The sequence below is a fragment of the Diuraphis noxia genome, unplaced genomic scaffold (genome assembly GCF_037042655.1).
Source record: "Diuraphis noxia isolate RWA-SAM2 unplaced genomic scaffold, SU_Dnox_SAM2 contig0002, whole genome shotgun sequence".
Taxonomy (NCBI): Eukaryota; Metazoa; Arthropoda; class Insecta; order Hemiptera; family Aphididae; genus Diuraphis; species Diuraphis noxia.
Window position 1 is genome coordinate 70,420,091 of NW_028301712.1, and position 27,374 is coordinate 70,447,464.

The following is a 27,374-nucleotide window of genomic DNA, read 5'->3' on the forward strand; positions in this document are numbered from 1 at the left end:
CCCGTATTACTACTACTACTACTACTACCACGGTTGCTACAATTACCATTGCTGCTGCTATTACTACTGCTGTTGCTGTTGTTGTGCCACCACAAGACCGACCGACCGGAACCGAACCGGACGCTCTTTGAAACGCATTTCGCTTAAGACACATATCCGCTGTAGTGACAAAACGGGCGAATCGATCGTACACGTGCTCTGCCGCCGTTTTATTTTATTTACGCGGTTTCACAAACTCGATCGCCACCACTACCCCGAGGATTATTTTCCGAAATCTGCCTACACGATCACTGGATCAACTCCGTCCCTAAAACCTATATAGGTAAGTCACACAATTATTTATTCTTGATTACGCGGTATACTTACAGGGTGATGAGCTTTTGACACTCAGCACTCGTCACCTCTATTATTATAATTTTTTTTGGAATACAATATTTCTTTTTTAATTATTTGAACTTAAACAACATTTTTTACTATTTTTAAACGTTGTATATTTTTTTAAACGAAATCATACATAGTATTCGGTTTCATGATCAAATACTGAAAATTTAATTCTTTTATAAAAATCGAATTTGCAACGAGTAGTTATCATCTGTTAAGTTTTAAAACTTATAATTTATATAAGTTTTTAATGTTTATATGAACGGTGCACAGTAGCGCAGGGGTACTTTGCTCAATTAAACTTTAAATAAGTATTTATATACTCAATTCGTATAACTTTAATTAAGAACTCGTTTGCAACTCCCAGAAAGATATTCTGCTTGGAAATATGAAATTATAATGAATGTCATTCGAAAACGTAAAACAACTTATTTATAAAAAAGAAAAAAAGTTATATAATTATTTATCAAAAAAGTTGTTTCGAAATTATGCATGTCAAAATAAATGTTGAAAAACATTAATAATATTCGAAATAACAACTAAAAAAATAACCTGTTATTGGATGATTTTTTCCGATCGCCGAGTTAAACCATCATTACATGTTACAATATTTGTATCGTGGTCTCCCGATAAAAATTATTAGTGTTCTTATTTAATATGTTTTTTAACTATCTATAAATAATACTTATGTGATTACTGATTACTGATAAGATTGCATCCTGGTCAATGTGTACTGGTTACTTATTGATTTACCGGTCCGTATAAGTTAATGCGTAAAGTACTAATTGAAATTCTAAAATACTACTGATAACTAATATCTTTTCGTTGGAAAAAAATATACTAGGTACCTAGTTAGATTGTAAACAAACATTGAAGTTTTTAAGTCTTATATCTAGTTCCGACTAAATGTGTTATAACATTTTAATATGTATGCTTAAATATTAATAATGCTTAATGTATTTATATATTGTATAATATTATGTAAATATTTCTGAAACCAATTGGTTAATATAACGAGTACCAATCTTGGTTTATATACCTAAATAAATGTAAATGTTTTTTTTTTTTTTTTTTTTTTTAATATCTTACAATGAGCTATGATAGTATAATGCACTATTTGTGCTTTATGTAATAGTTACACTAAACATTAAAATATTTATATTTGAATAAACATATAAATGAATGGATTATAATATATTCAATGCAAATAAATTATGCACTTTCTAAAATTTATTTAATCAAACAAAATTATATCATGTTATACGTGGGTACTGCTGAGTATGTGTTTATGTTATTAACAATTTATGATATAAAAGTTGATTTAGTTAATACTTATTCTATATTGAAAGTCTAACAATTAATGTTCTATTGTCTACGTTTTAATATACATTTTTTGAAATTATTTAAATTATTTATTTACTTAGAGGAGGTTATACCAATATTTCTAAATATAAACATTTGCATGATATTATTTGCACTTTAAGGTACTCTTCTCAGTCTTACAATATTTTTACCTTTATATTTCTTGTACATAAATAAATTGAGGAACATTTAAATGAAATAAACCAATGAAAATATGTGTTCATTGTTTTCTTGTTAGTCAAGTTAATTAAATAGGTATCGATTGGTATTCTTGCGAAGTGGCTGTGTTTTTGATGTCTTAGGTATTTATAAGTATTTTCTTCGAAAATTATTTTGCACCGCTTATATCATTACCTAAGATTGCTAGTCACCCTGAATAGAGGCGTTATGTTAAAGGATCAAAGTGAGTATAATATGTCAAGTCTGATTTTAAAAGCAGTTCATTAATTGGGCAAGTATTATTGATGAAAAAACAAAACTACGATATTTTTGTTTCGAGAAAATATTAAGTTATGTGTAGGCACTAGACAATTTATTATGGTCATACCTAATGATAATAAATATTCATAGTTTTTTTAGTTCAAATATAATATATAAGGGGCAGAAGCGTTGATATTCAGAATTCAGATGTAATAGACATTCTATAAACAAAACATTCAATTTTTAAAATTAACCATGATTTAAAAAAATACTTTTATAATATTACAATATTTTCCATTTTTCCATTACGTTTTAGTGATCCGTGTTTTATGTTGTAAATTAATTTGTTCGAACCCTATAGAAAAATCTAGAATGGCGCCACTTAGGAAGGTATCATAATTATTTAACTTCTCACGTCTTTTTTGCTATAAAATGAGGCTATTTTTTGTGTAGAATGAGACACACATAAAGTTATATATGACGGGAATTGCTTCGACATAAAAATGGAAATGGAAATCAGCGAAATGTTTTTTGTTCAGTTATACGGGCTGGTCAAAACGTTTTCCTCTCTAATTAACAACTAAACTGACCCTGAATATGAATAAAATTACAAACTATTAATTAAATATAAACAAATCGTAATTTTTAAATGTGTTAATCGCACGGATAATGGATGTTTTTATTGCAAATAGTTGTATTCGATACTACGAGGAAGCGTATTTACGTTTCAAAATAATATAATTTATTAGAATTACCCAATGTTTATAATAGGTATTGGTTGTATTATAATAATGATCATCACGTTTTAAACAAAATATCATTACCTATTTCAAACATTATTTTACTTGTATAAGAATGTATTATCATCATGTACTATAAACGGGAATTTTATTCAAAAAGTAAATTTAAAATTCAGATGTGAACTCTGCACAGTGGCATATAATGTACAGGATACCGGATTTTTTAGTATGAATAATATGTCAGCATAAAAATTTCAGTATAAATACATAACACCTATATGACAACGGAATAGACTCAAGAGAATTGTACAAAATGTGCGCTCTTGTAGGTAAAAGTTTTGATCCCAATATATTCTGATATAGACGTTTGGGGTCTATAGCATAGTCGTAAAAAATAAAATAAGATGAGACCACGTTTTTTCTTCTTTAAACCGTTTGTTTCCGGAGTGATCGATCAGATTGAAAAGGTTTTTGAAGTTTTCTACGCTCCAAAAGAAAAATTACACAGTAAAGTACCGATTACTTACAAAGTTTGCCTATGCATTATATCTATATATTATATATTTTTACGACAAGAAAGCAGTTTAAATCGAAAAACATATAATTTTCAATTATTGTTAGAACTTTATTATTTTCGCTATTTTATGGTTACTCGAACACGACTTATTTCATGTTATATTAATATAGTACATTATATATTATTATATTATGTATGTGTTCTTAGTTTCTTATATGTTGTCCTTTTGTCGCTATATTTCTAAACTATAAACTGCAAGCAGTATTATAAGAGCTGAGTTTGTCATTTGAGATTGAAAAATGTGCTCTTAACTTTTGCAAGTCACACGCCGACTGTTACCTACAACATTTTCGATTTATTAAATAAATAAAATTAATCAATGTGATATTAAACTTCGATTCAAAAGTAAAACACAACAACAAAATAAACATAGTGCAAATAAATACAGATCGTCATTCGTCAGCGCAGGAAAACAGAAATTAAACGAAGAACTTAAGTCAGCTGTTGAATATTTTTACGACGAACACTAACCGTCATGACATGATATAATATATTTTATGGCCATTTAACACAATATAATATATTTGTAAACTGAAAAGTTTAGAAGCAGTTTTCGATGACGTGTCGATATGAAAATAAATACGTCGTGTCGGAATGGCGCTTTCTCTAGAAAAATAACGGCAACAAAATAATAACAAATAATAATACACTATATAATAATAATATGTAGGATGTATTACATGGAACCCAACCTGTCATATGCACAAACATACACTATATATATATATATATATATATATGGATTGCGAACAGACACTTTTGATTTAACGTCGTTACGCATCACTAAAGTTAAGTAGGAGGTTTGTGTTTATATATATTATATACCTACTAGGTCGATATTGTAGTAAGACGAATAACTGCAGGAGACTAACATTTAAACGGAGAACAGACACAGTGTATATTATTATTATTATGTTATGTATTCACTATTACACTATAAGTACACATCCATTATAATATTATTTTATTATATATGTAGGTACTTACGACGTGGTACTCCTTCTACTGCCGCCCTTTTTATATCATTACCTGTGCATAATATGAAATATATTAATTAGGTGTGCCGTGCGCGTAATAATGAGTAATGACGAATGATGATGATGATGATAATAATGAAGATGACAACTACACGTCCTACGTCGACCAGTGATGTTGTAAGTGTAGTATACTGCTATTGATCATCGCGGCGTGGGAAGACTGGGAAGTATAAAATAATGTTATTATTTTTTCTATATTTCACCATTATAATATTTGTCAAATTTTTATTCGCGATCGTATCCGATTTCGTCGATATAATAATATAATATACCAGCACAGTGCACACTACCTGCTGTTATTATGTGGACCGGACGGGAGTGAAAGCGATCTCCGTAGTCTCGACGGCGCCGGAGATCGCAACCATAAAACGTCAGATGTAACGATTGAGACAGCTGCCGTTGCTGCAGGTGTTTAAATAATATTATTATGATGTATTATGAACTATTTATATAAAACGACACGCGAGTACGCAACGCGTGTGTCGGTCACGAAAAACAAATCTATGGAATCGAGTACCTATATTTAGGTACCTAACAATATAACGTATTATATATACATAGGTTTTATTATTATTATTGTTGTCATCGTTGTTGCATATTATGATCTATTACCGCGACGAGTATCCCGTCGTACCTCAAGTGTGTTCGACTGCTTTCTCTCCGATTTTTCGGCAACCGCGATATGTCATAATGGGTAATAGTGTATTAGTGTCGACATAATATTATTATTAGGCTTATTATTATATTATGCGCGTAACAATAACGTTACATCGACCGTTGTTGACTCGTCGGTGTATCATCTTATCCTGTAGACATATTATTATGTATGGATTGTGGGTAACAAATAGCAATTATATTATATTATCATCGACATCGGTTCTGCGACAACGACTGTGACGAGTGACGACGACCCGTGAAATCTTAAGAAAATTAGTGGAAAAAAGAAATAGATGAAAAATTGGAGAATACGAATATTGACTATAAAAAAAAAAAAAATTAACTTATCGTGCGATACAAATCGTATACGGACTCGGGAATATTACTATTACAACTCGCTGTCGTAACGTCGAACGTGTTTGATCGCGTATTGCATATACCGCCCGAAGCCCCTGTGCCTACACAGTCACTTCTGACTTCTATTTTGTTATAGTAATATTATAATATTAACATAATAATAGTTAGTGATAAAAATATTAATGGTATAAGTTCTGGGACGATTGTGATGACTGACAATGATCATGAAATCGTCCTGACAGCGAACCCGGCGTGAAATTGGCGTCCCCGATAACCAAAATACCGAATACTCAACAGTAGGAAAAATGCATTCTACACGATTATATGGTACATTCGTAAAAACAATTACGATACACGTGGTCAGGAGCTTAAAACGGTCCAATTATGCGAAAGCAAATAAATAATGGACGAAAAATAAGCGGTTACGAATATTGACTGTTGACAAAAAAAATGCAAACCTTTTGTGTGATACAAGTAGCATAAATATTATCGTAGATATAACTCGTCGTCTCGTAATATAGCACGTTTTAGATCGCGTATTGCATAGCACCATAGGCCACAGCATCAGCTTCGCTTAACATGTCTCTTCCGACTACTCATAATATTTTGTTTTATAGTATGGTACACGAAAGACACAATAATTATTATTGTTACGTTGTTTCGACTTCTGATACGTGCTTAATCATGAAACTCGCAGTTATGGTATTATATTTTCGAGAAATTCAACAATTACATATTTTAACCTAATTTCGCATACGACTGTTTGAACATTTCTGACTGACTTTGTATTTCGCGGTTAAAATTAATGACTATATATTATACTAGGTACAAATTCCACGTTCAAACGTAACTACTATATAACTACTAACTATATATATAATATTATTTCATTGTTTAGCAGTCAAATTTAGGTATTTCCGTTATTTGATTGAACATAATTTGGTTGTTGTTTGATATAATATATTTCCCAATAGTATTATTATGTCTGGTTTGAATTCCGGGAGCAATTCTTTGTATTGAATGTTATGAAAATGGGCTCATTAACATTTTGATACAAACGGTTTGAGTTACAAGATTTTTAAACCCTTTCGTTTGTACTAACTGGTAGATTCAACGAGCTTTTGACATAGTAGATACGAAATTTGTATATATTATATGTACATCGCTTCAAATATTTTACTACGACCTTATTATATTTAGTGAAATCCTTGGTAAATGGTGTTTAAGTTCATCTGAGCTTTTAATAATTCATTCACTATAATCTCTGAGTACTCATCATACGAAAAAGCTTATACGAATACTTAAACGCATTGCTAAGCATATTAAAGAAAGAGAGAGAGTACAATATTCGTTTGCACAATGCTGCATGTTCTATTCATTAAAACGTTTCAACATCGATCTTTATTTAATGTGGTGACAAAAACAGTACTCGAAAAAGTTCAAACGTCGTTGGTATGTTTGCTTAAAGCTTAAATGGAAAATCATTCTGTTAAGTTACTCAAGAGTTGAATTGTCAATATTATTGAAATACGTATGATATATATACATCAAACTATTGGGGTGTTGGCAATTAATATTGTTGCGTGAAATAACAATATATACCTATCTTTATCAGTACCTATTAATAATATATATGTTAATACACACTATCATAAAATCTAGAACTGTTTGCTGATGCGTGAGTTAGTTTTGTTGAAATACGATAGAAAACAACACTAAGGAACTTAGTAATATTAAATGAGAGTAAATATATAATAAACATAATATACATATTATTATTATTATTATTTTGGCTGTACCATTGTTTTTGCAGAGTTGGACGAGTTTAATATTATATTAAATTCAATAATATCGATATAATAGTAATAATATCATCGAGATTATAATTTAACGCAACTTATACAGTATGTATAGACCTACCCTATTTCCGAATATTGTGGAATAGATCGACATTATATAATCATAAATTTTGCTAATAAATCAATTCAATTCGTAACTGCAGCTCGAATGTGATGTCATTATTGAAACGCAGTAAGAGACTAGTTTTAAAACGACTTCATAATAATGTCAGCTACCTATAAATATTTTATATTTATAAAGTTTTTGTATTAACAAATACTTACGAGACATTCCATAAGTATTTTCTGCCTAACCGTTGTCTATATATTAAATCACATCTCAAATATGCAATGCGATTAATTGATCGATTGATGCGCAATGCATTTCAATTGAATCGGCTTGGTATCATGTGATTGTTGCACACTAATTTTCTCGCAATGAATGCGTTATGCGTATAATAATATGCTTTTAGTACTTTGAAATTGAACTTCTTTAGACGTCTCCGAAACTCATCAGCTAGATTTAGAGGGTAGGTACTAGGAAACTCGAAACACGTCTCGGGTCCACAATAGTATGTGTAACGGTATTCTTAAATATTTATAATATGATTGTATCGTGTTTTGAATCGTATGTAAAAATCTAAAATTGATAATTTTTTATCTTTTTTAATATGTTTCTACTTTTGAGGAAGAGAAGATTCGAATCGAAAACTATACACGTGTACCTACAAGATAAAAAATTATGTTAAATTAGAATGGTGTTAGAATAATAGAATGGAATCGTTCATTTTGTTGATGGACTATATTTTTATCTTAAAATGTCTCTTAGTGGACAGGAGTGATTAATGGAAAACGTAGTGTACCTATTATACGTTTACCACAATAATTAAGATTTTAAACGTTAAAAATAAGGCGTATACTCCAACTTTCAATCCCAAATATGAATAAAATATAATAAATTAAAATATTCAATATTTCCAGAAATGCATATTAAATTTAAAAAACAACGATTGCTGAAACAAGTCATGTGAGATATAAATGAAGTCTCGCTAGTTCCTTAATTGTTCGATTATGGACCTTAGTAATGTTATTTAATACACGTTTGCACTATGCACATATTACGTTTTAATATCCTATTGCAGGCGATTTTAGAGTACAGTAATATTAAACATATTATTATTTTACTGTTTACATCATACACGCATAATATAACGTTATATCATAGATATCTCGTGTTTAAGTAGTTTCGTCGACCAATAACGATAACAATAACAAGCATAATATGTAATGCGCTAATGCTGTAATGGTAAAAATACATTGTCTCTTTGTCAATGCGCAACCATAGTTGCACGCCACACGCGGTATACCTTGGTATATGGTACAACGCGTTAACAACGCGGTTATGGTTTTTAATGTTGCAGTCATCGATATATACAACAGCTAGATAGCTGTTTTTATACTACGGCTGTGACCACGATTTAAGATGGTCTATCTTGAGTCGTGGCTGTGACAGAAGTTGAAGTCAGCAATGTTTATAAGTTATTTTACATTTATTAATATTCATATTATATACAGATAATATTGTTTTATAGACATTGCCTGCTTTGTAAATGTCAATTGACTTCAACGATTCGAAGGAGATGGCTATCTAGTTGTTGTATATAATATCTAAGATCGTAGTAAAAATATGTCAACCCACTAGGATAGTATTACCTATAATTAGGGCTGGGATTTATATGTAATAAAAAACCAAAAATATGTACATATATTATATGTAATTAAAATTGCCAAAATACGTAGTATAAAATCAAAATTTTTAAAAAATACAATAAATTGATGTTTAATCAATTGCAAGGGAAACAATGACAAACCATATATTGTTTTAAATTTTCAAAGTTAAATGAACGGCGATTTGGTCTTAACACTGACTTATACCTACTAAAGGAGCGTTCTACATCACAAGATGTTATCGGTGCATACTTCATCGCTGTTATTTCACTAGGTGAAAGATTGAGCTCCATCGTGTCTTCATCCACAATACCACAAAGAATGTTTCTTATACATTTAATGGTCTTCAGTCCCGAATTTTTGTTTAAAACGACGTTCATTTTATTCTTTAATAATTCTGCTGTTGGGCCCTCTGATTCATTAATTTTTGAAATTGATAAATCAATAATTTGTATGCTTTCACTCAACGGAATCTTGGTGTTTTCTAATTTTGAAATTGATTCACCCAAAAAACTAAAATTAGACACAATATATGATAGAGCAGACTTTATATTAGGTCTCTCAAAAATTTCTTTTCCCTTGGAAATTGATGCTGCATGTTCAGAATCCAACATAGATACTATATTTTTAATTTCATAAAGTGTATAATCTAACATCATTAAGGTATGGTTATCGAACAAAAACAGATAAGATAAACTAAAATCAAGTTATTAATATTTATTTTAACCTACTTATTTCCTATATGTATTATACACTTACAATTTTCCGAATACCGTTATCGAAATAAAAATGTAAAATATTACTAAACCACTGAAATTGTCAAAATTTACGAAATATGTAAATAAAAACGAAAATTTTACAAAGTATGTAAAAATATGTATTTATGACGAAATATGTAAAAATATGTAAAGTAAAATATGTCTTATTTTATTGCAAATCACGTGAAACGAATTTATCATTTGCAATAATTAATTTATCGTGTTTCACTAAAAATATGTATTTACATACAAATCCCAGCCCTACTTATAATTATCATCATCATTGTTTGTGGTTTTAACCGAATTACGAAATACGCGCGCGCATTCTGAACAATAATAATAATGAAAAACTAAAGATTATTTTCTTCCACGTCTGGCGTGAGTGCGCGTGATTATACGATATAAATGATAATGGAATAATTTATTTTGTTATGAACATTGTGTGCACTTTGTATGACGATTCACTATAAAGGGTAAATGTATTTTATGCGAACACACGGTACACTTGCAGTGTTGTACGTCGTCGCGCGTCGGGCCAAAGGCCTAAAATTGCAAAAAATGCAGTTGCCCACACTATGTGCAGTAACAAATATGAAACGCGCAGTATCAAATAAAAAGTGTGTAGTACCTACTTTTAATTCATTCACAGATTAATCGGTCTATTGTTTTAGAATATGTTATGGGTGTGCAGTAGCAAAATTCGTCGATTTTAGACACTGTGTCTGGCTGCAGGTTCGTGTGTGGGTTTTCCGGTCATTCTTACTCGAGGTCGCGACTATGATGGGCGCCGTGTTATCGGAAATGTCACAAAAACATAGGAACGCTAGAATCGGGGAAAACAAATGAAAAAAAAAACTGATGTGATAACAATGCGGGAACCCGAGTTTGTCACGTCTCAACGATTTCTTCTCGCCAGCAGGTTCGGCCGTGAATAAACTACCTTATACCTACAACTACAACACACGTGACATATGATTTTATTTTTTCTATTATTTTCGCACACGGTGCATAAAAATAATAGCTGGTATAATATATACGGTATATGGATATAGGTATAGGCCAGGTATACCTACCGACCCGCCAAACGCCGTTGTCTCCTCCCATCCTCTTAGCGCGCTTATACAACCCAATTTTATTCGCACCGAACCGCACTCACACATAGTACCTATACCATGGTTATATTATAGTATTATACACATCGAACGCAACCTACCACGTTCTCGGATCATAACAAAATTATTTTCGCATAATATATAGCGCGCGTCCTTGTCGTTCGATGACGTGCGCCCGCAGTCCAGCCTGCTATATCGTCTATCTCCCCGCCCGCGATCACTCTGCACCGATCGCATTGTGTTTATTTTACACGACCCACGTGTCACAGTTTCCTTTATTGTACCTATTTCTATAGTGTGACTGTTTAATTGTATAATTGCATAATGTGATTTTAATTTGTTAGTATAGTTAGTATACGTTTTTGGGTTTTAAAGAAAAAATTGTTTTAACGCAATAGTAACAATAATGTACCGATGCTGCGACGAGTGATTTCCGTTTTTGATACTTAATTTTTTTCCGCTGCTGCAGTCGTCTCCTTGTGTCACGTGATAATATTATTTCATAAATTGTGTTGGTATGAAATTTCTGCAATATTTTGATTATCAGCAGACTGGCAGTTACTTCCAATTTACAAAGTGAGCTTTTTACGTCATTTAGCGATATAACATTTTACGAAGCATATTTTTGACTTGCAAAGTCTACTATATATTATTTAACTAGTTAATTATATTTGTATTTAAGTAATACTGATAGTCAAGTTCATTATTATGAGTGCTAAAATTGTTTTAAAGTCATAAAAATTGTTGCTTACCGAATTATATTTTTGCATACAAGCAGACCATGATCGCTAAGACGTAGTTGACATTTTTTAATTTATTGTTTTTACGTATTATTGACAAATATTATACCTAATATAAATTATAAATTAAATTTTAAATGTATGATACCAAACTTAAAGGAACCGCGAGCCGAGCCCAGTTTAACGATAATGTTATCGATTAATAAATTAGTTCTCGACTTCCGGAGCAATAAATATTAGTTTTATCCGTAATTTATTGACTGTTAAAGATGCGACGTTTTAAACACTAAACAATGGGGGAGAGGAATTATAAGACAATTAATTAAAATTAGAATTCCAAAATTATTTTAGAAATAATTAAGTAAATGTAGTGTTTGATCATCTGTATAAACTATAATACACATAGTGTGTAAAAAAGTTTCAGTTTATTTTTTTATATGGATGTATAAATAATATAGCAATAATTTTATCGGAGACTTTTAACTCGTACGACATTTTGAATTATTATAGTTATTATTTAAATACATATTTTTGTATAAAATAGCTTAAAATTGAAAATAGCAACACATAAGAATTTAAGAGTTTTTTTTTCAATCTTGTTAGTTTTCTTTTGTATTTCTATAATAATTACGCTGGCAAATTTTCTCAATCGTATCGTAAAAAAAGGTGTTTTATGTTCAATTATGTTGTAGCCTTTCACATAACTTTCTTGAAATTATATTTTTATCTACTTATACCGCCTGGTACTAAATGGTACCAACATTAGACTAAAAATTTGTCCGTTTACATCGATAAATATCCATAATGTTCTCGAGCAAAGTAAATTATGACTGTTGTTATTTTCCCCCCCAAATTGATCAAATACTATAATATTTTATAAAATAGTGTATACTTATTGTGAACTGTGTTCGTTGCAAGTATTCAGTCCTGCTGTGAAATCGTCTATATTAAAGGCTTTTAGAAAAATAGGTCAGTTTTTCACGTCTCTGTTGGTTGTTGTACAAAAAAGGATTCAGCGACATGTTTTTATTATTTTAATACCATCAATTAGTTGTTCAGTTTTTTACGCAAAAAAGTGATTTATGTTATAAAATGTATTTTTTACACCTGATATATTACGTATAATATATTTTTGGAAAATGTTTTTTGTGAGCGAATGAATTTAATTACACTATAGTCTTATATAATATGCCTGCATACATTATGTTATTCAGCACTATATGTCATACAAGAAATATTTTGCTTTCACTTGAAATTTCAGTTTTAATATATATATATATATATATATATATATATATATATATATATTTTTTTTTATTATTAAATTAAAGTGTTTCTGACATACAAGGTCATCGAACTTATTGATATAGGTAATAAAGAATTTTTAACATCATTAAGTTGTTAAGCGTAAATTAATTACAATATATACAGTAAATTACAAAGATGAATAAATAAATAATAAAATATGACATCATAATATTAGTTAATCTAAGTGTATTGTATTATATTTTAATTTACGTTAATTATTATATTATTATAGCTTTGAAATTATTAGTAGGGCGCACAAGTAGTAATTGTAATGATTGTGCTTTAAGAAAAAAAAAATATGAATAAGTCGTATTTATAATTATTTTACATCGTTAAGAAGAAAAATAATAATTTGAAATGTTTTTTTATACAATATTTTTTTGAGTTATAAAAGTCATATTTATTTATTTTTTTTAAACAATTTATTATAATATATTTTAATTGTTGATAAAATAGGTAGGTATACCTTTTTAGTCAATTTAATCTTTCATGAAGATTTAAAATATTTGAGATTGTAAAGCAATTACTACAAATTAGTTTAAAACTTTCAAGAACTAAATAAATCGCATTACCAAAACGTGAACCTAAACTTAATCCAGTTTTTCAATATTACTTCTATTGTAGAACAGTTATGGTATGGCACGTCACGTAATAAATTAAATGGTATTTCACTCACAATTGTGTTTTGTCAGATCTTAGTAGTTAGTTTTATAAAACTAAATTAATAAATATTTTAAAATGATTTCCAAGCTTTTGAAAACAAACAGTAAAGATAAACTTATTGTTCACAATTTTACCCTTATATACTTAATTTCACTTAAATAAACAAATAATTATTACTATTGTCTTGAACAATGTTACAATAATTAAAATCCCTATCGGGCCCAATTGCATGACTTGTTTTATCAAAATTAAAGAAAATATTTTTTTGTCAGGACTTCGCATAATAAATCTTTAGATTTTGGAATACTATAAATAAAATATCAGATTAACATAATTCCAGTCAAAATAATGATAAAACCACGTAATAAAATTCAACAGTATTTTTTTTGTTCATTAGAGGAGGGCTTTACATAATAATAACCTAGAGTAGTTTAATGCACCTTTTTTCAGACTGAACAGTTATTTTTACCCATTGTTTGGACCCTTATGTTGTACAATTATATTTCGTCAAAATCAATCGCAACTTCCAAATAGGGAATGTTTAATATTGAGATTTAATATCAATCATTTTTAACGTAGTCAATAGGAAAATATGTCATCATAAACTCATAAATCATAACCAAGCATTTAGAATGTTTATTGATTTTCAATGAAATTAACATTAAAAACTGTCTGTAACAATTAAAAAAAAATTATTTTCCGTTGATAAATCAAAGAAAATCATTCATATCCCCACCTATATATTATACATTTTATGATTCATATTCAAAATAACATTTTATGATAGCGGACCATGCATATTATTTACTATTTTGTACTTAAGTCACAGAATAAATGATTAAGTATTAAAATTGTAAGTATGCACCATATGCAAGTACATATTATTATTATTATTTATATGCATATCTTCAACTTTATAATACAATAATAGATGTATACATTCTATTTGAGTTTGACAATAAGAACGTCTAAAAAAATACATTATGTGTGCCTTTGATTTTATAATTAAATAGTTCAAAGCCAAAATATTCATAATAGCCGCGGCCACATAACATCTTAACTAGAATTATTTTTCAGAGTCGTTTTATTGTTATGCATGTAGCAGCTACTGAAAAATAATATTATGCATTTATCATAAAAAATATTTTATAAAAAAAAACGAATAAAATAAACGACTTAACTGCATAACAGCAGTCGCCAACCCACACAGTGTTGACAACGATATTAAATTGTTTTTTGGCTAAAAATACTGCAGATCATTGTCGTGTACACGAATCGTTTTAGACAATATTTTATTTGTTTCAATATTATTCGCGTAAGGTTCGTTCAGATTATATTTTTATCGTTTGACGACTCCGTTATTTTTCACGAAAATCTGAACGACCTTATTGCAGTATCAAGTATATATATATATATATATATATCAGTATCACAAAATATAATTATAAATAATATTCACTTGTACAGTATATTTTTGCTCACGTACTTATTCACACGACGGTTATAAAAATATATATATATATATATATATATATATATGCGACTGCATATCACCTATTCCATAGGTTATTATTATTATTATTATACCGTACTCAAACCCACATCTATACATGTGTAGTAAATTATACGTTTTATAGTACGTATAATACACAACTATTGTTATTTGAGCAATAAGGCACGGACGTTTTTTGACATATGTGCACATGAATTCTGATTCATCGTTATTACCTTATTCAATTTTAAAATAAAAACTTAACTGCTGATTTGTTTTGGCACACTTATACTCGTGTGTAAAAGTTCCATCAAAATCCAAACATAATAAGTTGTTGGAAATGCACGTAGAGTGGTCTACAATATTATATTATCATGTCTGTTGCGATGTAATGGTTATTACATCATGTCGGTTAAAGTTCCTTGACTTTGTTTTTAACATGCGTATTGTTGTATAAAGATTTGTTTCAAACTGTTTTTGAATAATGAGGTACAATATACATTATAAGCAGGACATAAAGTTGAGTACCTACATAATATTAAATCTGAATATCTGATAACACATACCGCCGCTTCCTGCATTACCTGCAAAACTTACATATCCTGCAGATATCTATTTGACTGATATGGGCAACTCAACTTTTAAAATATTTACATAAATATTGACTCTATTTAGAACAAGACAGAGGTACAAAAATACCTGCCACATTTGTTGCTATATCAGATTTTAGAAATGCGACAAAATTAAAACCTTTTCTATTTTTATTTCAAGTCAACTAACTCAACTATAAATTAATAATTGAATCATGAAATCGAATTAATATTATGTGAAACATTATGAAATGAAACAACTATGGCTGGTGTATTGTATTTAGTTAAGTAGCAGTCTATAAAATCGTAATTAAAAAATATTCATTTAGACAAATCACAAAAAGTATTATAGAAATAGCACATTCTGTAGGTACGTTAGTTTTGGTCGGCGGAGTACGCGTAGCTAACTAGGCGTCGTGGTCTCGGTGACGTGATTTATGATGGTGCGCTAAAATATTTGAAGTCCGAACCAAAAATATGTTATCAATCACGTGTATTCACAGGTATTTGATACGTATACCGCAAGTACCTATGTACGGTCATATATGTATAATATAAACGCACGTACTTTTATGCTTGACGCGGTCTATAACGAATTGTTTGTTGACTGTCTTAGAAACAATCTTGTTAAGTGTTTACTGTCGAGTGTATGAAATATACAATAAATAATATAGTTATCATGCTAAAATAACGATTTGATTTTGGTTGCTTAAACTTTTTTTCGTTCTATTGACGCGTTTTCGTTATAAAATAACGACTATAGATTCGACTGTTAATCTCAGTGTGTCTTTCGCCGCGATTAAAGTAATTTTAAAATATATTCCACGATACGAGTAAGGTGTCACAGGTACGTTATACGAAGTTAAAGCTGACGTGATTAAAGTAATTACGGGTAGGTACAATTGAAATAATTAAATGTTTTCAGTATCGGTACCTAAAAGAAATGAAAACGTTCCTGTTCTGGTTTCGGTACGATTCTTAGAATGAAACCAATGATTTCTGTTTGCTAAAGTGGAAAAATAATTTTTCTAATGCGTACTAAATACCAGTTTCATGGTTTCTAAAATATTTGAATAAGTCTCGGTACGATAGGTTCCGATGCCTTTTATAATGTAATTTACTATAATGATTTTTGATTAGATTTAACGTATATATTAGAACTTTTGTTACTTCTTAATATAATTATAATCATAATATATTGAACAAAATACTGTTAATTATAATTTATTAGTTATTTAAGAACCCTTGATTATATGAAAGTATTATAGAGACGAGTAGATACGAGTATTATACATAAAACATAAATTTACATAAATGTACATTATATAATAGGTCTATATATCATATTATTAGTTGACACATGGCGGATAGAACGGCACAACGTTCGTTTATTTTCTTAAAAAGCGTTGTAAATCATAATAATACAATATGCACCTATTATATATCTGTCCGATACGTCAGATTTCGTGAAATAGGATTTCCAATTTTTACGTAGTCCCACACTAAAGGTAATAGTAGTGTGCGTATACACTCGCAGCACAAAACGATGTATTATGATATTATTACTTGCGCATAGACGTATGTAGCCATGTAGGTATTATATTATATTAAAATCTCGAGACACTTTTTAATAATACAATATATATTAATAATAATGTATATTGCAATATCCATTGTGTGTGTTCATTATTATATTATATGGCATAAGTCTATTTTACGGGGATAATGTTTTGTCGATACGAAATTCGCTGAAACATTACACACAACACCTAAGTGATTTATTATTCATAAAAAAATATAAAAATATTTATTATCTAGAAGAACGCGTGGATAGTTTCTGTGTAGAAAATAATTTCTTTAGGATTGATTTCCGTCTTACGATAACTGGCGTTGTGCAATCACTGTTTGCACAGAAAAGCGTTTCCATAAATCACGTCGCGTATAATAATGATAATGTGTGTTTAAAATTATATCATAGATACGTAATTATTAGGTATTAATAATATTGACGTCATTGGTCGTGGAATTGATGTGAAGACACCATTGATCATAATTATTATATTATTATAATATACATCTACAACAGCCGGGTTCGGTTTTTTTTTTTTAAGTAGTTGTATTCACGCGATGATGTTATTATTATTACATATTAATATATTTATTAATAATTTCTGAATATTATGATCATCAAACGTAACGCAAAGGAATACCGAGGAAATATTGTATTTATGGTTCGTAGACGCTCGCTATAGACAGAATATAATATGCAATGGCTATAATAATATTATATAGGGGTACCTAATAAGAGTACCCATAGGGTAATTTTCAGAGAAGGGATAAAGTTAAACTAGGTTCCTAAACCTATTTATATCATAGGTACCAAGTTGGGGTTTCTTGAAAAGGAAGAGGATATAATATTATGCAAGTATTCACTTCAAAAAAACGTGATGAAGAAATAATCAAGTGTATATATTTTATATTTAATTTTTGAAATCTAACGGGAAAATATAATGGGATTGTCATTAATTGATGTTCATATAGATGTCACTGATGTTAACTTATGTTAACATACACAATCGAGGATAATACATAAAACGTATATGGTTGGTATCATCAAAACATTTGCGTTTTATATGCGGAAAATTTGAGAATTGAAACTGGAAAATATTGTAATGAAATCGTTCGTTGTTTGAATTCATAATATTTTATGACAATATAATTAATTCAGCAAATCGCAAGTGATTTATTTTTTTGCAAAAACAAAATTCAAATAAAGGTTTCCCCTCCATCTTCTAACACGATTCGTCAACGCTTTTGGAGCGAAGTGTTATAGTTTTTTTGTTTGTTTTTCCTTACACATTTATACACAACAGTATATTAATGCCGATAAAAATTTCACCAAAATCAATTATACTTACTATTTTTGCTATTTTTTACTTCAACTGTAAGTCCATATATTATACAATCGTATTATTGTTATGATAAACAACTATGCTTTTGCGAAACTAGACTAGTCAACAACCGAGGTGTTTCGTTATACAGCACGTCATACTGCGTATATACTTAGAAATGTTTTGTTTAAAGTTAATAATATTATTACACAACGGGTTTCAAGTATTGAAAAGATAAATCAAACAGAATTTGGAGTGTTTATATTAGCGACTTGGCGGGTCACATCGGTTATGTTTCACATGCATATTACGCCTCACTAATCGAAATTCACGCGTGGAACAAAATATTATTACAACGTTCTAAAAATAACTATTCATCTAATTACTAAATAAATTGTTTTTATTTGTGTAGTTATTAAATACTTTAATAAGAAAAAGTAAAATCGTAGTATATATTTTTACGACAACTATGTATTATTCAGCGCATAGCTTGCTGACATTACTAATAATGATATGCACTAAAATACAATAATTATTATAATAATATAATATCATGCAATTACGCAATTTTTACGGTAAAAGTTTTTTGAAAAATTACAATTTTACTAGTTCGGTCATTGTTGTCGTTTTTTAATTACACATCTCACTGCGTGCGTATAATTATAAGTATTTAGACGTGTGGATGATTTGACAACATATCACTAATTTGAATATTGTTAAAGAATCCGTATAACTACCTAGCTGCCGTACACTATACAGTGTCGTTATTTCCTACTGGTGATAATGAGCTTTTTAATTATGCGTTCACCGTATATATATACCTATAATACCTTTCTACATTATTTCGACTTTATCTTGTTGTCGTTCTTTATGGCATTAATTAAAGACAAACAGGTAAATTGCTTCAAATTATAAAGTGCTGCCCGGAATGTACGAGTCTTGTAAAACTACGATGTAAGGAATGTATAATATAATGTTAGGTACCTTATTTATACACAACCGAGCGTGCTGTATTTAACAGATAAGAAGGTCTCGTGTATAAATGTACAATGGACGATATTATATTAACATCGGGGGCTGGAACCCGATTGAGCACAGTTTACCTTTTTCATTACCCTATTGAGCATAGATACAATTAAACAATAGAAATCCAAAATATAACACGATTGAGCATAGAAATACGTACAACGTTGCCATTTCACACAGAAAAATAAAAATTTAAAAAAAAAATTGAAATTTTTACAGGAATTATTTTTATCTGGCCCAGAATAAATCATAGCTGTACAATTATTTTTTGTGCACCGCCATTTTAATAACTCGCCTTTTTTAATTAATCCAATAAATCTGTACTTAAAAGCACCAACATTGGCTAATTCTTTTCCTCTCTCGGATAAAATAACTTTTATTTCACTAATGTCCATCGCGTTCTATGTATATAAAAAAAGTTATCTAAAACAAAACGGTGTAACGTACTAACGCGTAACGACGAACGACACTAACCACTAACGCCTGATAATATTGAGTCTAAGTTACTTATATTTTGCCATTTTGGCAATACAAAAGCCCACTTCTATATGACTATATTATATTATGTAGATAACAAATAATATCCAATCTTACAGTCGTACAGATAATCTTAATTGGCGTAATCGACAATGCATGAGTGTACCTATTTTGATTTTACGATTACGTCGATCCTAATTTCCTACACGACTCGTATATTATTTATCGATTAAACTCGTGCCGCTTTTCAAAATATGGGAAACCACGATTGAAAATAATCACCACGACTAGTAAAGCACACAGATTGACAAATATTTCCATTTCATAGTACTAGTATTTCAAAATACGCGTGTAGTCTAGCTGGTTGTAGTCGGACAAAAAAATTGGCAACGTTGCATTTATTTGACTGTGCTCAATCGGGTTGTTAAAAAATATGGACCGTGCTCAATCGGGTTTTTTCAAAATAGGGACTGTGCTCAATCGTGTTTCACCGACATCGGGTTACCAAGTTGGTATTAAATTACCTGCGTCGTCAGGTTTTTCGCGGCAAATTTACGTTAAACGATTTCGGCCGTTGCCATTATAATATTATTATGTTTAATAATTATTGGACTCCGCGCGGAAAAAAGTAGCGCGTACGGCCCGCAATGGATAATAGTTCGAGTAGGAGAAGAATAAACAAAAAGTAAAAAAAAAAAAAAAATGCAATAAAGTACCGTGTTGTAATATTATATTATAATGAAACCTTATTATACATTTATTCGTATTATACAGGGTATCCCTCGACGGCGAACTAATATAAAGTGACAGTGTAAAGGAGTATGCTATCTACCACTGTAAAAACTTTAAAAAGTAAATATCTCTGCACTTATACAGTTACACCCAGAAGTTAAAGTGGGAAAAAATTCCAGAGGGGACTAATGTCTCCATATAGTTTTAAGCGTTCCATATATAATTTTATGTATAATGTCAAATGTATAAAATCCTAATTTGTTAAAGAGGACGCTTTTTAACCGCCGTCAGAGGTTAGGGGACTGAGTCCTCCTGCGTCCCCCCCCACTTTAACCCCTGGTTACACCCTATATCTATTGGCTATTATATACGTAACACGAAACTACGTTACAGCAGCGTTTAGCCGTTACAGATGTCTGAAACCAAATTATATCTGCAAATAAATACGATATTGTTATAAAATATAAATTATAATTATATAGAAACAGGTCTAATTATTTACGTGTAGATAAAAAAATAAAAACAATTTTTTTCTTTAAATCAATTTTTTTTTGTTTTTGTTTGTTCTTTAAATGTGATTTTTTTTTGTACCACGATGTTTTATCGAACAATTACATTTACTTGATAAACTGTTCGTCCTGTTCCAGAAACCAATAATCGACGATCGACGTGGAGATGCATTGGCTGTGCAAGTGTGTTGTCGGCTTGGCAGTGTTGGCCTCCACTACCTGGTCAGCGACGCTGCCGAGCGTAACACAAAAATGTGTGCCCCCCGGACCGGGGCTGTCGCTGAACGACTTCCTTTCCGGCAAGTTTTACCTGTTCGAACGGCAGCAAGAGTTCAGCATCAAGCTCTTACAAACTGCCATCACAGCTTCGCCCAAGCAGAACTTGATATTCTCACCGCACAGCATATACACGGCCCTTTTGATCACTTACTTCTTGAGTAATAATGAAACGGAAGAGACGTTAAAGCGTTTCCTCAATATACCACCAGAACAGGTACCTATGCATCGCCATCGAAATCATTGAAAGTTTCGTTATCCTCTATAAATAAAATCCTTCGTTCGTTTGTTAGGTATCTATGTAGTATGTATCATTAAAACCGCTGTAATTAATTGTATTTGTTTCCGATTTATTTGTTAAAAAATAGTAAATCTAGTAAACAGTAATAAAATATGGATAAGATATTATTATTATATTTTAAACATATTGACTTTTTATATCTAATCGTTTTACTAATTCGCAAATTCGTATCAAGTTCGTGATTATTTTATTGATCTCTTTTTTTATTTGATTAAAAAAAAATTAAATTATTGGTATTATATTGGTCAATTTAGATTAATAGATAAACTTAATACATATTATAGTAAATCGCTTAAGCATATAAGACGTATATCATTACAATAAACGTATATAGGTAATAAATGCTTTTTTTTTCTTAGTACGTAAAAATATTTTGATCGGTTTTCACAACATGGTTATGGCTTATTTACCTCTCTTAGGCTATATTATGTTAAAATTCCAGATGAATTATTCAATCATTGATTATAAATTATAATACAGACAATAAGAGTAAATATATCAACATATATTTCGACTATTTCAAATATAAATATTGAAACGACTATAATCATTATTTATTATATAAATATACACGGTTGCTCAGAGGTCTAGAAATATATTTTGTTATAAAGTGAGTAAATAAACTCCAAAGTTAAAACTAACCTTTTAAATTTGGAGTAACAGTATATGTTAACTTGTATACTATTCATTGAAAATGTAGCTTCTTTGATTTTCCGTTTTCCATTTATTATTTCCAACTTTTAAATCAGATTAATTTTGTTTCGATATAGAACTTTTAGTAAGTTCTTGGTATTTTTCAATGACTGCGGAATTTTTGCGACACAAACAGAGTTTTTTCTAAAGATTCACTCCGCCAAGTTGTGGAAATTCTACGAACTCTTTAAAATCGTTTATGAAACTTTGTTAAATTTCGTAGAATATAACATGCAATATACTTAAATTGCAACTAACTTTTTTATCGTTAACTAACCTAATTCATCATTGATGCAGAGCAAACTGAGCGTGATGCAGGCTTACCGTATGGAGAAACTGTTCCACTCGATGAGGGCGTTGAACACCACCGGAGATTACGAGTTCAGCTCGGTGGACCGTCTGTTCGTTTCCAAGAGACTTCCGATACAAAAGTGCATTGCCGACGTGTTCAAGGACGAGGTGCACAAAATGGATTTCGTCGTCGATCCCGAACTGGCTCGCATGTACATCAACAACTGGGTGACCAACCAGACCAACCAGCAAATCAAGGACCTGTTGCCCGAGGGAAAAATCACGTATGAAACGAGACTTGTGCTGGTGAGCAACATTGCATCATAATACAGTATAGATAGTATAGATTCTTATTAATATGTCAAACGTCTTGATCTCTAACTGTTCGTAATCTCTAACTCAATTAAAGTCCCTATTGAAATACATAATCAAAGTTACAATAAAACTCAATATTTCGAATTTTTTTCTGTTCCCCTTGAGTTTCGAACCAATGAAAGATATATAAGATATATAAATAATTATCATATTTTATGATCGGATTTATCGAATATTAATTGATTTATAACAACTTCGACATCACGCTTATTATAGTAACTATAACGGCTATAACGAGTAATAACGATCTGTGTGTTTTTCCACAGGCGAACGCGGCGTACTTCAAGGGCTTTTGGAGCTCGAGGTTTTCTTCGGAGAGCACGAAAGATGAGGTGTTTTACACATCACCCACCGAAAACGCGTATGTTCCCATGATGTGGCAATCCGGAGTTTTTAACCTACGTAAGCATACACCCATTCGTTTGAATGTGAAAAATTGACGTTTTAATATTATATTCTTGGCATATACCTAGATATGACTCGTACCAGCAGCTTTTAGATATTTTACTTTGTCACGAAATATAAATAGATAGCATTAAACGTAATGCACTTAGCAGACTAGGCGGTTTTAAATTTTCATATCATTTAATTGTGCAAGTACATAAGAACGTACTCAGCCAACCATTTAAACTGTATTTTAAATACTTATTAGTTATTATTTCAACATTAGCACCAATGTATATTCTGTCTGATGTCCTCTAAAATAAAGTACACTCTATAAATTTGTTACTTATATATTACATTACTCATTAGTCAGTATCCATGCATATTTTTAATTCTGTTTACGGTGTATAAAATCAGATCGTTGGATCTAAAATTTTAGCAGACAAATATTTTGGCCGGCTGTATTTAAGCCAATTTTTATATTAGCAGGCAAACATTTTGGCCTACAGTATTGTATAGCTGATAGTATAGTTAACAGCTAAATTAAGATTCTGCCAAGATATTTTCGGAACAAATTTTGTTATCCAAAATATTATTTGGCTGAAATATTTTCGTGTGAAATATTATTCAGTCTAAATATTTGTCAGCTGAAATACCGTCATCGAAATTATTTCACATATAATAATTAAATAATTTTTGCAACCTTAAATACATTAGAAAATTCAATGAGGTATTGATTTAACCATCTATATTTTAATATGTTATCAGTTATCACTTATCAATTATCATAAATATATATTTATCAAAGTTTATGTTTTATTTTTGTAAACAATTGCCATCAGACATGGGAAAAAAATAAAAACCGCCACTCCTTTTAATCCACTATTTCAAAACGATATCGTAAACCACACATAATAATACTTGTAACCTGATTTGTGTAGTGAGCTCCGACGAGTTAGGTGCGCATGTCTTGGAACTCCCGTACAAAGGTGGTGACATCAGTCTGTTCGTGATCCTGCCACCTTTCAACAAACAACGTGGAATTAGTCAGCTTAGTAAGAGGCTCAATACGAACATTTTACAAAACATTGTTTCGTCGGGCGAATGGACGTCGCGCCCCGTCGAAGTATCTCTACCCAAATTCAACGTCGAACAGAGCATGGACAATCTCGTTCCGGTAAGTGCAGTTTATAATTAATATAATTATGCCAAATAATTAATGTATTTGTTTTTTAAACAAATAACTTTACTTTTTAAGCACCTGTGGTGGTTAGCCGAATTAAAATAGTTTCTAGAATTAATAACCATTTTTTTAATAGGTAGCTGTGTTAGGGTTAGTTTCTTGTTTTTGAGTACTTTAAAATTAAATTTTATGACGTTATTCAAAGCCAATTGCATAATTAGAGCTCAATACAACCTAATCAATGGTATTACTCTTAAAAAATAATAATATCATAATCTGATAATTTTACAAGGCGCATTATCGTTATTCATGTAAATTTTATTTGATCGTCGAAAAGGTTTGATTTAATTTTTTCCGATTCTTTAGCTGTCGTGCTACGTAACTACAAATTTTGGGAATTATATCTGGGCTTTAGTTGCTCTCTAACCAAACTTGCTTAAACACCCTTAAAATAAAATAGTTCTCACTAATGTTGATATAGTGGTCGGTTGTTAGAATAAAATAATTCTTCAGCTGAAACAATATATTCACGATTCAATCATTATATAATGACATGACATATTCAAAATCATAACTGTGAACTGTCTAACGTGTGTATAAGTTTATGACATTGCAGTATGTCGATAAATCGGTTATTTTGATAAGTGTTAATGATAATACTTCCCAACCCATTTTTCTAAAATCGACTAAATATTTAAACGACGATATAAGATATAAGATAGTACATTTTACTACATAACAAGCATAAAATAATAATGTTATCGAAAGAAATATTTTTGCTCAAAACAATGGTAGAAGGTTTTTAATTTTACATTTAATAAATGTATTAATTTTTGAAAAATGTTTCCTTGTTTAATTATACAATAATTATCTTATAATACTATTAAGTAAAATCTTAATTTCATATACATACCTAGGAGCGAATGGAATTGTTTAATATACATTTCATAAGAATATATTTGGTAGATAAAGGTATCATTAAAAGATATTTGAGGAAATTATCTTTTCGTTTGTCTAAACCCTTAAAAAAAATTTCAGTGATGAAAAATTTAAAAAATCAAGATATAGCACTTTATCTTGTTCTATGCCCTCGGATGCATTATTAAGATTACTAAACGTTTGTCATTTTTTTCCAGCTACTTGAGCAAATGGGAATCGGAAACTTGTTCAAAGGCAACGTCGACCTGTCGGCGTTGACCGGTAACGCGAACGACGTGACCGTCGACGACGCTGTGCACAAGGCGAAGATCTCCGTGGACGAAGAGGGCACGATTGCCGCTGCGGCCACGTCGTTCCTGATGTCCCGGTCGTCCAGGCCGGTCGAGCCCTTCAAGTTCCGGTGCAACCATCCGTTCATCTACTTCATGTTCGACAAGGTCACCGGATCGGTGCTGTTTATGGGCGTTTACAATTCACCGAAATCCGACTAGATTTCAGACGTGGTGTCAACGGTCGTGTCGTGCACTAAAGGATTCGAGACGCAGGACTGTAGTAGTGGGAAGAAACCCTATTATTATGTAGGATTATGATCGATCGCTTATTATTACAACGTGATTATAAGATGTAAATATTTGTATAAGTTTAAGGCCATTATTACTATTATTATTATTATTTGTATGTATATATTATTATTATTTTATATTCTAATTTTTCTCTAATCGTTTCTAATCGATCGCGAGAGATTACCTATATTATGTCCTGTATTTCGAATAACATATAGATCGGATCGCGACTATATACCTACACGGCTACATACCCGCACAGGCGTCACATGTGTCACGTGAAGGTAGTTTCCAAGATCCAAGATTTATAGGTAGGGTGCCACATGACTATGTTATTGTATTATTTTTATAAATCTATGTCTTGGAGTTTCCTTTATATTATTTATTTACCAATAATATGTACTATGATAAAAAAATATTTTTTTTTGTAATATATTATAAACACCATATATTATAGTGTGGCGTCAAATCGACGTGCCACGTGCGCCGTCAAACTTTTTATCAATTTAATAATATTAAATTAAGCCAATGTCACATTTCTCTAACGTACGGTGTTTTTTGGAAGAAGATGTTAGTGTAGGTATAATTTATACGTGTATATATTTATATATGTTTATAATACCTATTACACGGTTATGTATAATATTCGTTTGACATTAATATCATTGTGTTTTATTCGCTTGTTAACAGTTTTATAAGTGAAATGAATTACACGACGATGTACAGTATAATTAGATGTATTATTGACACTCGTGTTCGCAGATAATGAGAGTAAGTGAGACAAGCAGACAGACAGTCAGACAGAAGGAAAAATGGAGGGAGTGAGGGAAGAGAGAATCGGTTTCAAAACTTGAAAGTATGAATTTAATTGAACACTCTGCTGCTGCCATGATAATAATATTAATAATAATAAAAATAATATAATAATGACAATAATATTTTATTGGTTGAACGGAAAGACGTGTGTGCAACAG

At 30.3% G+C, this 27,374-nt stretch overlaps 1 protein-coding gene across 3 annotated transcripts; it reads left to right on the plus strand.

Moving 5' to 3' along the window:
* On the plus strand, positions 1-27,060 carry LOC107173110 (serine protease inhibitor 88Ea-like). Of its 3 annotated transcripts, none has more exons than XM_015523497.2 (6): positions 1-322; positions 21,534-21,888; positions 22,963-23,262; positions 23,598-23,733; positions 24,657-24,892; positions 26,035-27,060. In XM_015523497.2, the coding sequence occupies exons 2-6, from the start codon at positions 21,562-21,564 to the stop codon at positions 26,326-26,328; spliced, it is 1,293 nt and encodes a 430-aa protein (XP_015378983.1). In that variant the 5' UTR covers positions 1-322; positions 21,534-21,561; the 3' UTR covers positions 26,329-27,060. The 3 variants fall into 3 exon arrangements, with proteins under 3 accessions (XP_015378983.1, XP_015378984.1, XP_015378985.1); XM_015523498.2 differs by lacking the exon at positions 1-322 and adding an exon at positions 11,520-11,543; XM_015523499.2 differs by lacking the exon at positions 1-322 and adding an exon at positions 16,472-16,607.
* The last annotated feature ends 314 nt before the right edge of the window (positions 27,061-27,374 follow it).